The 14,252-nt window shown below is 42.6% G+C and overlaps 1 protein-coding gene across 3 annotated transcripts in view; it reads left to right on the forward strand.

Annotated features, from left to right (window-relative positions):
• Window positions 1-14,252, forward strand: part of SLC7A11 (solute carrier family 7 member 11) — a 61,818-nt gene that overhangs the window by 42,220 nt on the left and 5,346 nt on the right. For 2 of the 3 annotated variants that reach the window (XM_075501061.1, XM_075501063.1), the window contains 6 exons: window positions 4,460-4,583; window positions 5,766-5,869; window positions 6,367-6,463; window positions 9,621-9,770; window positions 11,482-11,659; window positions 13,280-13,361. In XM_075501061.1, coding sequence (XP_075357176.1) covers window positions 4,460-4,583; window positions 5,766-5,869; window positions 6,367-6,463; window positions 9,621-9,770; window positions 11,482-11,659; window positions 13,280-13,361 — 735 coding nt within the window. The remainder of the gene's footprint in view (window positions 1-4,459; window positions 4,584-5,765; window positions 5,870-6,366; window positions 6,464-9,620; window positions 9,771-11,481; window positions 11,660-13,279; window positions 13,362-14,252) is intronic. The other variant, XM_075501062.1, reaches the window with a different exon arrangement.

Genomic DNA, 14,252 nt, shown 5'->3' on the forward strand with positions numbered 1-14,252 from the left:
AGTTGTCATTAAGCTGGGATATGAGCTGTAGACTTCTGGGAATGTTCCTCGGCTGATTTATTGACATTGTTCTTCTCATCCCTAGGTTCTCGCTCTGGCTTTCTTTTTCTTTTTCCTTCCCCTTCCCCCCCCCCTCCTTACTCGGTCTGCTCTGTGTTTTTTCTCTCAAAAATATTTGTAGGAGGTAGTGCAGTACCAGAGCAGATTATCAGAAGATCTATGAATCTGCAACACCAAAGGTCAAATCCAAAACCCAGTGGATATCCTGATTCACTGAACCCTGTGCCCTGGCTCCGGGGCCCTTTACAGGCTCTAGAAGGAGGAAATTTGCTTCCAAGCTATATACAGCATAGCCTGGCAATGCATTTCAGCCCTGTATAGCCACAGGATGGACTCGCTGTATTACTAATGCTGAATTTCTCTGTGATGCTAGACTCCTCAGTGACTTTTTTTCTGGGAAGCGCAAGGTAGATGTGCTCTTCGTTTAAGCTGTTGCGATTCTTCATTACAATTCCTTTGTATATAGGGCAGAAGGGGAATATTTGGCTTTGAGTAGTAGCTAGGGATGGGTAAATCTTAAAATGTGTGGAGATTCAATTCAGTTTTCTTCACCATTCAGATGCTTAGAAACTACCCTAATTGTCTCTCATCTGATTTTATAAAGATTTTTAAATTATATTCTCAATATTTTCCTGATTCAGGTTTCCTCAGGTTTTTTTTTTTTTTTCCCCTTTTGATACTGTTTTTCTTCAAAGTTCTAGGAGAAGAGATGAATATTGTAAAAGACTTTGCTGGCAGCAGCTTCCCCTTCTACCTGAGGAGCAGCTTGAATATCGTCTTGGCAGTAATGCACGAGACACTTTCAAATCATTGTATAGGTTTGGGGCTAACGTCAGCACCCGAAGGTCTACTCAGAAAAACAGCTGATTGGAAAATAGTTTTTCTTGATTTTGAAATCTGTTGAGATATCACCCTGAGATGAAATGCAAAAGGAAAGCACTGCCCCACAGTAACCACAAGCCACTTCAATGCAAGTTCAAGTCCTGGGCCTGCTTTAAGTAAATAAAATATTGTATCTGAGCACACACAATACTTTGGGTTTTAAGCCATTGGCCATTCTGAGGTCTTTACTGGTTGGGTGAGCTTTCTGTCTTGGTTCTAAGATTTTTTTCCTAAGAAATGTCATACTGAAATGGTCAAGTTTCCCATCAAAAGTTTTAGCTTCAATGAATCAAAGTCTTAAAGTGAAAAATAATTTTTTCTTTCATTTTCTGACTCCCTCTAGTCCAAAACTCTCAGCTAGCTGTGTGGCAGTTGTGAATTTGCATTATATCAGGAACACGGCTTATCTGTGTGCTAACACCCTGTGTTGTGTTTGATTCATAGGATGCAGAAGTGAAAAGGTGAAATCTGCATCGATAGAGGCAATTTAACAGAGAATAGAACTTAGGTGTGATTTTTTTCCTGATTTGGAGAGAATATTTGGAAGTCTAGGAGAATATCTAAAATATAAGAAAATTAGTACAGTGTTCCTCCAAGGAGAGGAGGTAATCTTTAATGCTAATGGCATTACAGTTTTTATTCCGGTGCAGTGACCGTAGTTCATAGCAGAGAGTTTGATAATGGTATCCTGTTGCAAATTGGGAGCTCCCTTTTAAATTGGATGGATAGAAAAGACACGATTAAAGCTCTCACGTAGTGGTTTTACATACGGTTCGTACCTGTCTGTCTGTGCTTTCAGAGATGATTCGAGGACCAAGTGTAAATCTGAACTGAGGTGTCGGTGAGAAATGAACCGTACTGTATTACTCAGTCCTGAAATCTTGAAACTGGCCTTTCATTTTTGTCTAAATCACCTAATAAGCAGCACTCGGAGGGGTTGTGTGCAAACGTACGGCAGCCCTCTGAAGGCCTGCTCCTGCCGGGAGACAAAAGGAGGTGCAACCTGAGTGCTCGCTGCGCTCAGAAGATGAGGACTCGGGAGCTTAGAAGTCACGGCATCCCTTGTGCCGCTCCAGGCGTGAGTTATGATCTGCCGGCTTTTTAATGAGTAGTGCTTGCTGACTAGTTCTGGCTTGGGTTTTGGGTTTTATTCTTCTCCTGAGTTGTTTTTTGTTGTTGCTGGTGTTACTATCCAAGGGGGTTAGTGCTCTTCAGCGTAACAAGGCAGGACCCGCAGTGCTAAGAAAACGGTCGTATTTGGAAGCATGATTTTTTTTTTTTTCCCCCCTTGGTTTTGAACTGCCATTTTGTTTTAGAGGAAATTAGACTGGGATTTAAATTAGAAGCGAATACAGCAAGCAGGTGTTGGGTAAGAGTTAGAATGGACAAAGATAGTTCGTTAAGCTTAACAGCGTGGTTTCAGTCATTCAAGTGGTATTTGTGAAAATAGTACAAATTTGCTATCTTTGGCTGGAAACTTTTTTTTAAGGTTGGAGTAAGTGCTGATTTATCCGATAGCTTGGTGGTTGAAGCATTTATCTGTGATGCAGAAGATAGAATTAAAATCTCTGTTCTGAGAGGCTTTGAAACCATGTATCCCTACCTTGAATCGGATGCTAAGTGGATTGAATTCACTTTACACCCAGGTCAGGTAAGAAGCTTAACCAAACCGGTTGCAAAATACCTGGCAACTGACGTAGAAAAACATTTTTTGCACGGACGTATTATCAACACACAGTTCTGCTGTGTTTCTTGAGTCAGTAACTTTGCGGTTTTTCCAGCCATACAGCACTTGTATTCTGGGCGGTTTGCTCCGGTCCTTGCCGTTGCCTTCTCCAGCACAAGCACATCCTACAAGCTGACTGACTCCCAGCTTCTTCCAGCTTCTTCTCCGAGACCGTGTGCGGGAGGTAGCAGGGGGTCAGTGCAGTATCGTCCTGCGCACCCCGATGTGGTGCTGCAACGCGGCGTGACCAGACCCTTACCCACCCGTGTGTTGGGGTTACTGGCGGTATTTGACACCATGGTTTCTAAGGTGGGCAAGATGTGCAACAGCGGTACTGTCCCGCTTTATTCATTTATTTAGTCTCAGCTTAGAGCTCCTTTTCAGCTCTATACAGCCATAGCGATGCCAAGGGTTTCTCTGAGAAATAAGGACTGGTAGTGAAGAGGATCCTTAAATTCTGACCCAGCTGTGCTGCTTTGAGAAAAAAACCCCAGAAAATGATGAATCTTTGTGTTGATTTTCAAAACACTTTTTCCTTTGAGGTAATTGTAATAGTCCTGTAGGACTGTGCTGTGGTCTCTTTTGGGATACCAGGATTCCTCATTCTGTCTCTCCTTTCTCCCACCTGATGGGGTGACCTTCACAACAAAGTTCTCTAAATGTGGCACCCTTTGCATCTCTTCAAAAGCAATCTTAATACAGACAGCTGGAGGGACCGGCCGTGAAGCAGGAGCTCTCAGCTCTCCTCAGAGGGAGCGCACATACTGCGTCTTTCCAACTGCAACTCTCGGCCTCGGAATTAAAGGGCCAAACATTTGTTTCAGATCTGAGTCTCTTCTTGGTGTGATGCAGATACCAATGATAGCAAGCAATGATATCAAGTGGAAAGAGACTAGAGTAACACTTGAAGCATCTGGGTTTTGTTCCTAACTCGAACGTTTGCCTGCAGTGTGGCTTTGGACGAATTCACTGTACCTCTGTTCCTCTTCTTCAAAATAGAAATAATTCTGCTTTTCTGCGCTGCTGACTGGGAGGACGTGCTGTATAAAAGTTCGGCGTTATTATTTATTTGTGTGTTATTGTTCTGTCTTTTAGCTAAGATGTCAGGGGGGTTGTACTGTTCAGTACTATTTCTGCGGTGCTAGCAGTACAAATTTGTGCTGTACCTATTTCTGTGTCATATTCTGCCCTCGCATATCCCTGAATAGCGAGTGAGATAACTGGGATATGGTAAGGTGCGCGAGGGAAGAACTGCACAGAGGAGGAGAGGGCAGAATTTCACCTGCTAGACGTTTTGGCATCCAGGGAAAGATGTCGAACCACCTCCGGGTGGGCAGTCACTGAGTGCCAGGAGGTCTGTGGGAGATGCCACTGTGATTGCTCTCCTGATAGAGAGAGAGCTGAATCACCTGCGTCTGTCATCTGCCTTATTGCTGGTTCAAGCACTGATACCTGCTGCCTTCCTGTTGGGCTCAGCTTGAAAGTCAATATGGGTAGCAGCTCAAATGGGCCATACTTCTTGTATGGGAAGCATGGGGACCACAACCTCTTGGCGTCCCCAAAGGACTCCTCCCTCAAATGGTTTCTCGCCTCTTCATTGTAAACCTATTTGCTTTGTCTAGATGGTTTTGTTTAGATGTGTTATTTTTTACCGGTAGTTTCTAATTATGATATTTCAGGTTCACCAAATGTGCATTCACCATCATTAGTGGCTTCTTCTCATGTTATTTGTTTCATGTTCAGGGAATAGCAACCAGATTGCAAAATAATGAGCTACCTTGTGTATTTCAGAAACATACCCCTCGCAATATGCATTTCAATGATTATCGTCACAGTTGGCTATGTGTTAACAAACGTGGCTTATTTCACTACAATCAGTGCTGGGGAATTGCTGCTTTCAAAAGCTGTAGCAGTGGTAAGTTACAGAAGAAAAATACAAAGCTATATCCCTGCTGCAGTTGTGTTTGTTGATATATTCTTATTTCCAGGGGAAAAAATCGGGGGGACACATCCAATCAGGCTTTTCTATGGCTCCTCTTTTATACCACATACTAGCATCCCGGTGAGCTTAGTCTGATTTTTGACCGATGAGTGGGATTGCACTTAAGACCACCGATAGCATTTGTAATGTAATGTGAGACCGTATTTATTGACCTGATAAAACAAAGTCAATAGGACTTAAATTTTATAGCCAGGTACATGCTTGAAAAATTCTTTGCTAAATTGTAGGCCGAACTGCTGGGAAGCAGGAAACATAGATATTTGTGGAAGTGGGAGCTCTGAACTATTTTTTGTAGCAAGAAGCAGTAACGCTGTCTCTGCACAACATGCGTCCCGAGGACTTAGGAAGGGGGTTGCTGCGAATACTGGAGTTCATTTGGGAAGGAGTTGCAAGGCAACCTGGCTTGGAAACACTGCTTTGATTGTTCTTGCTGAATTGTGGTGATGACACTGATTTTTATATTTATGGTATCTGACTTGCAATGAGGAAATAAAAATTTCCGTTTACTTTCCAGTAGTGACACTGCCTGTGGCTATTTCAATTGATGTGGCATTTAAAAAATGACCAATTCTGTAGCTCATGGGAGACTTAGAAACAAAACATTTTGCAAACCTGAAGAAAATTGTGCACGTCTCCTGTGGTGCCCAAAACTCCAATTTAGGTTCTTCCGCTAACCTAGAACAATAAAGTGTGATTGGATGGACTGTACCTCTGGCTAGCATCATCTAAGTAAAATGAAGGCTGTAGAAAAGGAATACTAGGTACACAGATCAGACCTTGATCCAGTCAGACTGGGTCTTTTTTGGAGTCATAATGGTCTAAACTGAGAGAAATCAGGGCCCGATTCCACCTCCACAGCACCGCCTCAACTGGCGACCTTCCAGGCGCAGTCAGGAGTAAGGGTGGGAGCCCTCAGCTGCAGTAGCCTTGGTGTCACAAAATAAGAGGTAACAAATGCACAGCACAACTTTCAGTGAGGGATGCAGAAAGGGGGTATAAATAAAACTTACCATACTTATTGATAATTTGTTAATAGAGTAAAATTACTTCCATATTTTATGAAAAATCACTGTACGTTTCTCTCTCCTCTAACAGACCTTTGCTGAACGACTAATGGGAAACTTTTCTTTAGCTGTACCAGTATTTGTTGCTCTCTCCTGCTTTGGATCTATGAATGGCGGCATTTTTGCGGTCTCCAGGTGAGCATTGCTGATATTACTGGGGGTGAAGGGCACGGCATATACACTGAAAGTGAGGAAGCAAGGGGAAGGGAGAGTAGGATCCGTTCCTTTAGCAGGAAATGAAAAATGACTATAACGTTACCAGGTGTGGGGCTTTTTCTCACTTTGTTCCCATTGCATTTAGTATCTTATTGTTAAAACCCTTTGAATGGTTTGGAAATGGATCCCTCTGAGCGTAGCACTTAATTAATGGCTGCTTTGTTTCATGTGAAGGAGGGAAATTGGAGGGAAAATGTTAACTAATTCCAAACACCCGTCATAGTGTAAGGTAAGGAGGGGACGTGTTCGGAGATGACTTTGATTTCTGCGTATGGGCTTCTCCTGCTAGTGTTTTCATTCAGAATACCTCAAACAAGCCTAAGAAGTGCCGCTGTGCTCTGTGACTTTCATGAGCCGCTTTGCCTAGTCACAGTAATGAGCACATTTAAAGTCTGTCCACATTTATTTCCCACCAGGATGTTCTTCGTTGCATCCCGCGAGGGTCACCTTCCGGAAATTCTCTCCATGATTCATGTCCGCAAGCACACTCCTCTGCCAGCTGTCATTGTTTTGGTAAATCACACAAACAAATGTTCCTGCACAAGAATTCATATTACAGGCTTGCTCTGGAGGGTTTGAACAGAATTTGGGCACTGCTTGAGTCTCATTTATTAATGTGTACGTGGGCTTTGGGCAGGGCAGAGGGCAGTAAAGAGAGGAATGAGATTTGGGAGTTGTTCTTATTCTGTTGTCTTCTTGCTCTCTTGTTGGGAGCACTTGGCTGCCTATCGCTGCAGCCTAATTCATGTCTTATTGCCCTTTATTTCTAAGGACCTGCTAGTGATGAGCTAGTTCCCTTTCAGAGAAACAAATTCCAGTTAAACAAACAAACAAAAAAGGGATTCATTTAACTGAAAGTGCAGCTAAACACCAGCATCTGGGAGCACCCTAAAGGCTCATTATACCACCTTATAGTGAAAAATGCAAACAATTATGCACTAAGATAATGGAAGGGGAACCCTCAGCAGTGCAGTGTAGCGGTGATTAAAAAATGAGAGAACGTGTGCCTGGGCAATAGTCTATGAATTGTCTAAGGAAAAACACCAGTATTATAGTGGAAATCCTATTACTGACTTCTAAAAGCAACATTTAGCAGCACAGCTAAATGTTGACCATGTGTTTGCAATGCAGACTAATTGATATGGTAAAATGTTAGTATGGTAAAAAAAAAAAAAAAAAGTCAAAATAGTGACCTCAAACCTCAGTTTACATAGGGCAAAGAAGATTTCCACTTAACTTGCAGTCTTCGTAACCGCGGGTGTTCAGCCCCTCTTTTGGGACCAATGACTGTAATGTATCTGCACAGACCTCTGCGTCTGCGGGGAGTTCTAGCCACAGCAGAAGATGTGTGTGCGTCTACAAGTGTACGCCAGTGAGATCAGATGCTTGTCCTGGAATTTAAATCAGTTTTTGCTATAGATGCCTATAAGCTTACTTCTGAAGTGCCAGCTGAAGTGTTGAATTTTATATGTACACACACAACTGTAGATATCCAAATTTTGAAAATTAGGCAATGTGACTATGGTGAAAAGTTTTAATGGAATTCATTTTACATAAGCATTTATTTTGCACTTTATTTCTTTGGGCTGAAGTAGTCATACCTTTTGGGTAAATTGCATTGACTATTTTCTGTGGAATGAAATGCACAAAATGTATTAATATATTATTTTTTTCTGAAAGATGTTTTCTGCTATTGCATCTAGTCCTATTACACCAGTGCACTGATTTCCTTTGAAAAAGTCAGATTCTCATATGAAGATGGCTTTCCTTCAGAGATTGTAATTTTTTTTCTTGCCTTATTGCAACTAGAGTAGTTGCAGGATATATTCTGCATCAATAGTCTGCATTTTAGCATTTTCCTATTTTATTTCTCCTGCCAAGGTCTACACGCTGTAAGGAAGGAAAGAGCTTTTGAAGAGAAACTGAGAGAATGAGCTCAGTGTTTGAGGCTTGTTAAATAAAAAAGCATTTTTAGGAATTAAGGAATCTGTTTATGTATGTATGTCCTGGTATTTGGTAGATGTGCGTGTAGCAACTCCAAGAAATCATGCAATCTCATTGTAACCCTACTTTTTTTTTTTTCTTAATAGCTCCCCTTCACTGTCCGTGGCCCTTTCTTGCATTATCGTGCTTATAACTGAGATTTTAAACTTTTAGGGGCTGAGTCTATATAGAAGAAATCTTGCCCCATATAATTCAGTGGTAAAATCTCCTTTGACCTTTACAGAGAAGGAGTTTGCTTAATATCGGTGTGTAAAGAACCAAGCACTTTGTAAGTCATTAGAGGTGGTTGGAAGCCAGAGACCCATATTTGAAATATTGATCCTTCCGGTTCAAATCCATGCTGTCTTCACTGCTTTAAAAAAAAAAAAAATAAAGAGAGAGAGAGAGAAAGGCTGTGAGTCTAGATAACTAATACAAGTTAGTTTTCCTTACATAAAGATTTAGCCCAGCATTTTACTGCATCTGCAGTTGATTTCACCTGTTGCCTCATTATGGGCACCATAGGATCTTCCCTCTGGCACTCGGCAAGTGCCAGATCCCCTCAGCAAGTGCCAGATCCCCTCAGCAAGAGCCAGATCCCCTCAGCAAGTGCCAGATCCCCTCAGCAAGAGCCAGATCCCCTCAGCAAGTGCCAGATCCCCTCAGCAAGAGGATCTTCCTCTGGCTGAGCACTAAGGGCTGCAGTGCAGGCGGCCCATTCCTTCCTCCCCGAACGGCAGGACTGTCTCAGTGCGGGCATGGGGCGTCTCAGGCGGGAAGTGCGGACTGCCCTGCGGGGCTGATGCAAGCTACAAATATTCTGCTTTTGTCCAGAGATTACCCTGAAACAGATCCCCGTAGCCTACGCTAATCATCTAACCCAAGGCGCAACACTCTAGTTTACGCATAAGCTTTCGCCTGCCTCACAGAAGCCTTGTATCTCGGAACGGCTTTTTAACGAGGAAATGTATTTATTCTAGCGTCCCCTCTCCTTCTTGCTGTTCAGTAGCCACCTGAGAGACAGCTAAATGCTTCCCTCTGCTTAGAAATGTCTGCGTTTCTGACGCGCAGCGAGTCTACGCCCTGCGAGCCTGAAAGGCATACTGCAAATACAAGCTGGTGGCAACCCGGCGTGCCCGGCTGGCATCCCGTGGTGCGTAGCTGCCCCTTACCGTGCCCTCTTTGCCGAGTTCCCCTGTTGCAGCCTGGGGGACTGTAAGACTTCTTCCTCCCACAAGACATCTAGAAACCTCCACTTTCATGTGATCAGATGTGACCAAAATTTAACTGCTCTTATCATTTGCATCAGTGATGAGCGAGTAAAACCGCAGTGGGCTAATATATTTGTCAGGTGCCGTGAGAACGGTGCCCAGGATGCTCAAGCGTTTCGGCGATGCGGTGGGCTGTGCGCCTGTGTATTTGTCTGGGTCACAGGGGACGGATATGTATTGATCACGTGTGGCCACCTGGGACAGATATATATTGATCGAACATGACCTCGGGGGACAGCTAGGTATCGATCACACACCTGATCGGCGTGAGAAAGGCAGAACCAAAGTCTGTGGCCCTCAGGTACCTCTGCAAAGGGCTGTGCTGCTTGTCCCCATGGAAAAATTTGGCATCGCTGCCGTAAAATAATAGAGATCAATCCACTAAACCCCTCTTATGCTCTGAATTTCTTTTGCAGCATCCTCTCACAATGATAATGTTATTCAACGGGGATCTCTACAGCCTCCTGAATTTCCTCAGTTTTGCCAGGTGGCTTTTTATTGGACTGGTAGTTGCTGGGTTGATTTATCTCCGATATAAACGTCCTGATATGCCTCGTCCTTTCAAGGTAACCTCCGCTCTCTACTGTTTTACATGAATCCTTCTCCCTCCTATCTATCCTGTGGTCAGACAGTAAAGGAGCATTTTCTGATGTAGAAAGCTAACCTCTTTTCCAGGAAAAGCAGTTAATAGAAAATAGCCTCTTTGCACTGAAGGGTCTCCGAATGTTTTCCTGCAAGCTCCCCAGCACTACCCCAGCTGCGGTCCCTTCTGGAAGACAACTCTTGCCTATTCCCTGGTGCTTGTGGGGCAGCGACTGAAGCTGCTGTGCCGGCGTGAAGGTGTTTGCTCAGTTTTGCCTGTCTGTCGCGCCGAGGCAGCGTGATGCAAGCTGTGTGAAAATACCTCTAGTCCTGTGTCACACAGGGTTCAAACTGCAAATATCGGGGTCACATCTGCCAACCTGATTCTCAGTCAGTCCTCTATTTAATGTCTCCTTTGATAAAGTCCTGAATAGTTTTGCCACCGGAATTCATGTCAGGCTTAAGCGTTAATATTAAACATTTATTTCATTGCCTATCCAATATCGAATATGCCGATTTGATGTGCAAATAAGTTAGTAGTGCTATTATGATGATATTTGGGACTTGCAATGGATTTGCAGATGCAGTTATTGTGAATCTGGAAAGAAAATGTTAATAGTCTGGCCCATTGAACTGAGGCTGTTTTGGCCTTGGTTCTGCCACTCTTCTTGCTTCTTTTAGGTAACGTCTTACAAAGTAAGTTGTCCCATTGTGTATCCAGAAAGATAACGTCCGTCATGAAAAAAAAGGAGGAATCTATCCCTATTTATATATTGCCAAGAAGCCTATTTTGTGAAGAACTAAGAATGTGCGCTGTTGCATTCTTGTAGGTATATCTGTAAATAAGAAGGTCAACAGCACAACCTATTTTGCTTTGATTAAAAAGAAATGCTTTGACAGTGCACAAAAGTGGAACAGTAATGCTTCAAGGCATGAAAGGAAGAGAATAATCTCCAAGGAATTCTCCAATTCTCTGTAACACTGAACATCTCGCAAGCCATGCCTGTAGGCGTTTCCTTCAGAGAGGTGCTAACATAGTGATTGTAGTGGTGTTCTTGAAAATTGAGAAATTAAGTTGATATTGTTATTTTTTTGTACTTTCAACAGTGACACTGATAATGCTATCAGTCATACAGTCAGAAAGTGCTTTTTCAGTAGCTATCAGTTGCATAATGCTATCAAATATCTTTATCACTAGTCAAATTGGTGTTTAATTTGCTCTCTTCCTGCCAGATTTTGATTTTTACCTTAGGAAGAAAATCAATAAGTTCTTAATAGTTTTAAAAGGTGACTTGAGCTCCTGGTTGTGTTTTAAAATGTTTTCTAATAGGTAATTATCAGAGAGGAAATCTTTACTGCAGTTAGTGCTGCTTACTTATCTACTGGAGGATTAGAGAAAGGACTTTCACAATGTAACTTATTTACAGCCCCTACATTTTAAGGGACGTAAAACACTGTAGTGTTTTAGTGTGTAATTAAAAGACTTCTATGGCACTTACTGCATAGCACTCTGTGTAGCTTGGTTTCTGAAGTCACTGACGTTTTGTGTGCACGTTCTAGATACCCGTATTTCTCCAGAACTATCCTGTAGTGCTGGGTTTTATCCAATTTACGTTTCATGGAACATTAAATGCCATAGTCATTCAATAACAAGGTCAATGTAAAGTAACAATTCTTTGTGTGGTTATGTTTCAGGTGCCTCTATTTATTCCAGCGTTGTTTTCCTTCACCTGCCTCTTCATGGTTGCACTGTCACTTTACTCCGACCCAGTGAATACAGGGATTGGATTTGCCATAACCCTGACTGGAGTTCCTGCCTACTACCTCTTTATTGTATGGGACAAGAAGCCAAAGTGGTTCAGAAAGCTCCTAGGTAAGCGTGGTGGGAATCCTCTCCTTCGTGCTGACTCCGGGAATTTCTCAGGGCTCCCCTTGTTGTGAAATCCTTCCCGTTGATCCTCTCAGCTGCTCTGAGCCGGGGATGACAATGCAAGTTTCCTTTCGGTGCATGCTATAGCATTGCTCTGCTGCTTACAGGCAATGTCCGTTAACTAACGAGACATGTTTATGGCAAGCCTATTCTCCAGCTAGTGATTGACTTGACGTGACTGGATGTCTCTCCCCCCGCCCCCTTCTCCCCTCCCTCCCCTACAAACATCTGATTCCTTTTAAATCACCCATCTCCCTCCCCTGGCCGTTGGCCTACGCTAATAGAGAGAGTATTTCACTCCTAGGAGAATCAGTTTGGAAACTTAAACGTCGTAGTTGTGATGACAGGATGGGCTCAGTGCTCCCTGCTGAGACCACGCGTCTGTGGAGTACTTGGAATGGGACAGGCTCCGTCGGGCTTGGTGTGGAGATATTGTCCTTAGTGGTGGCTCCCAACAAAATGATAGCAAAATATACTGTGCCTGACACACCTCTGTGGAAATTGTTTCTGTGCTTCATGAAAAACGACTTCCGAGTGACTTGGCTGCAGTATTTCACACACCTGAAATACACTGAGAATAATTTTTATACCATTTCTGAAAGTTTTTGAAAGCGCTTGTGGAAGTTCTGATATGTTGGAGAAGGGTCATTTGGAGCATTTCAATTAGAAAGAAGTCAGTATACTTTATTACAGCTCCCCATTCTTCTCTTTTCTGTTACTGAGCATGATAGGAGATTTTCAAAACATGAAACAAGAATATAGGCAAAATATTTGAGGAATGATGGATAATTTGTTAAACAAAACTGAAAGAAAACCTCTTCTGCCGCAAAAGAAAAATGCAACCCATGAAAGTTTTCAATTAAAAATAGTTTATTTGTAGAGTTGTGCATCAAAAATGCATATTGTCTTCTGTGCTCCAGTCTTAAGGGATGATTTAAAATGAGCTGCTCACAATAAAGGAATGAGGTTTTTATATGTATGTTATTATACTATAATCTTTTAGGTGTATTTTCTCTCTGTAAATATAGGTTATATAGTTATATCCTATCTGTTGTAGAATCTATGAATTTCCCTCTCAGTTCATGCTGGGAAGTCCATAGACAACAGGGCAGAAAGTATTTACAGAAAAAGATGTTAGTTTAAGGCTAGCACACTCTGGTCTTCTTAATTTTATATCCATAAAGTGATAAATTACTTGCAATGTCCTGGGAATGGGTAGAAAGCACCAGTGCAAATGAAAACAGTTGTATGCAAAAGGACATTCTATTAAATAGTTGGTTTTTTGTCTGTTTATAATTTCTCAGCCTTGACATTTAGGGACTAGGAAATTTTCCCTTATCAAACCCAGGAGATTTTTGGCATTTTCTGTGAAGTCTCAGAGGTTTTGGAATGCAGTTACTTGAATCTCTGGCCACAGGATGCCAGTGTTGAACTACATTACTTGGGTGAGAGAAAAAATATTCTCTTTAAGGTAGACTGGGTAGATGCGAAGCTTTTTCTGCCAGCTGTGACAATGAAGGTGAATCTTCTAGCTTTTCAGATAACACAAAATTCTCCTCGTAGAAAGAAGGCCTGGTGCCTGTGTAATACCTATGGATGGACACAGTGTACTGGCTCGGAGGGGAAAGCAGTGGACGCCAGTCAAGTGGGTAAAACAGCTTGTTTGCTTTGTGATTATTATTCCCAAAATAACAACAGTAATGACGGAAAACTGATGCTGACAGTTTTGGGGTGGAGCAGAGTGGAGATATACTTGTTAAATAAAAAGACTTTTTTTTGCCTTCCTCAGAAGAAGCAATAAACCTTCTGTGTGGAGTCATTAAACTGGCATTATTTTGTGAGCGTTAAGGGAGCTCCATTGTATAGCCTGAGAGCATTTTTCAAAGGCATTGAATGAGGATAAATTCACTTAAGGTACCTCTGTGAGATATAGAAAAGAAAAGTCATTGGGCAGCTGCAAGGTTGATATTCTAACCTTGAAACAATATGCATTAGGGGTACATAGGCATGAAAGGGTAATTCCAGACGCGACGTAAATGGACAACATAAAAAAAAAGCGATTGTCATTTAAGAGGTAGATTTTTGCCAGATTAACTGGGCAACTTTCTTTGAGAAGATAGCTGATTTTCCTAGACAAAGAAGAAGGTGATGGATGCAATCTACGTAGACCTCAACGAAGCATTTCGTGTAGCACCACAGGGGAGTCAAAGCCTGTTCGGCTGAACACAGTGTCGTGCTAACAAGGCTGTTCCCAGGCTGCTTCCTCTGCGCAGCTCAGCGCGCCAACAGCGTGGTGTGGGGCTCTCTTTACCCGTTTGCAAAATCACCTGGTTGGGGAACTTGACTTGCTCAGCTCCCCAGATATGCTTTGGAGATGAGAGATGACTGCTGCTCATAAACCCTACGTGGAACGTGGTATTTAAGTAAAGGACAGCACTGGTGCAAAACCACATGGGTACGGAACCAGCCCCACGTAAGATTAGACTGGATATTCAGAATAGGTTTTGTAAGGATCGGAGGAGAGGGATGTTGAACA

This window comes from Mycteria americana, chromosome 4 (genome assembly GCF_035582795.1).
Source record: "Mycteria americana isolate JAX WOST 10 ecotype Jacksonville Zoo and Gardens chromosome 4, USCA_MyAme_1.0, whole genome shotgun sequence".
NCBI lineage: Eukaryota > Metazoa > Chordata > Aves > Ciconiiformes > Ciconiidae > Mycteria > Mycteria americana.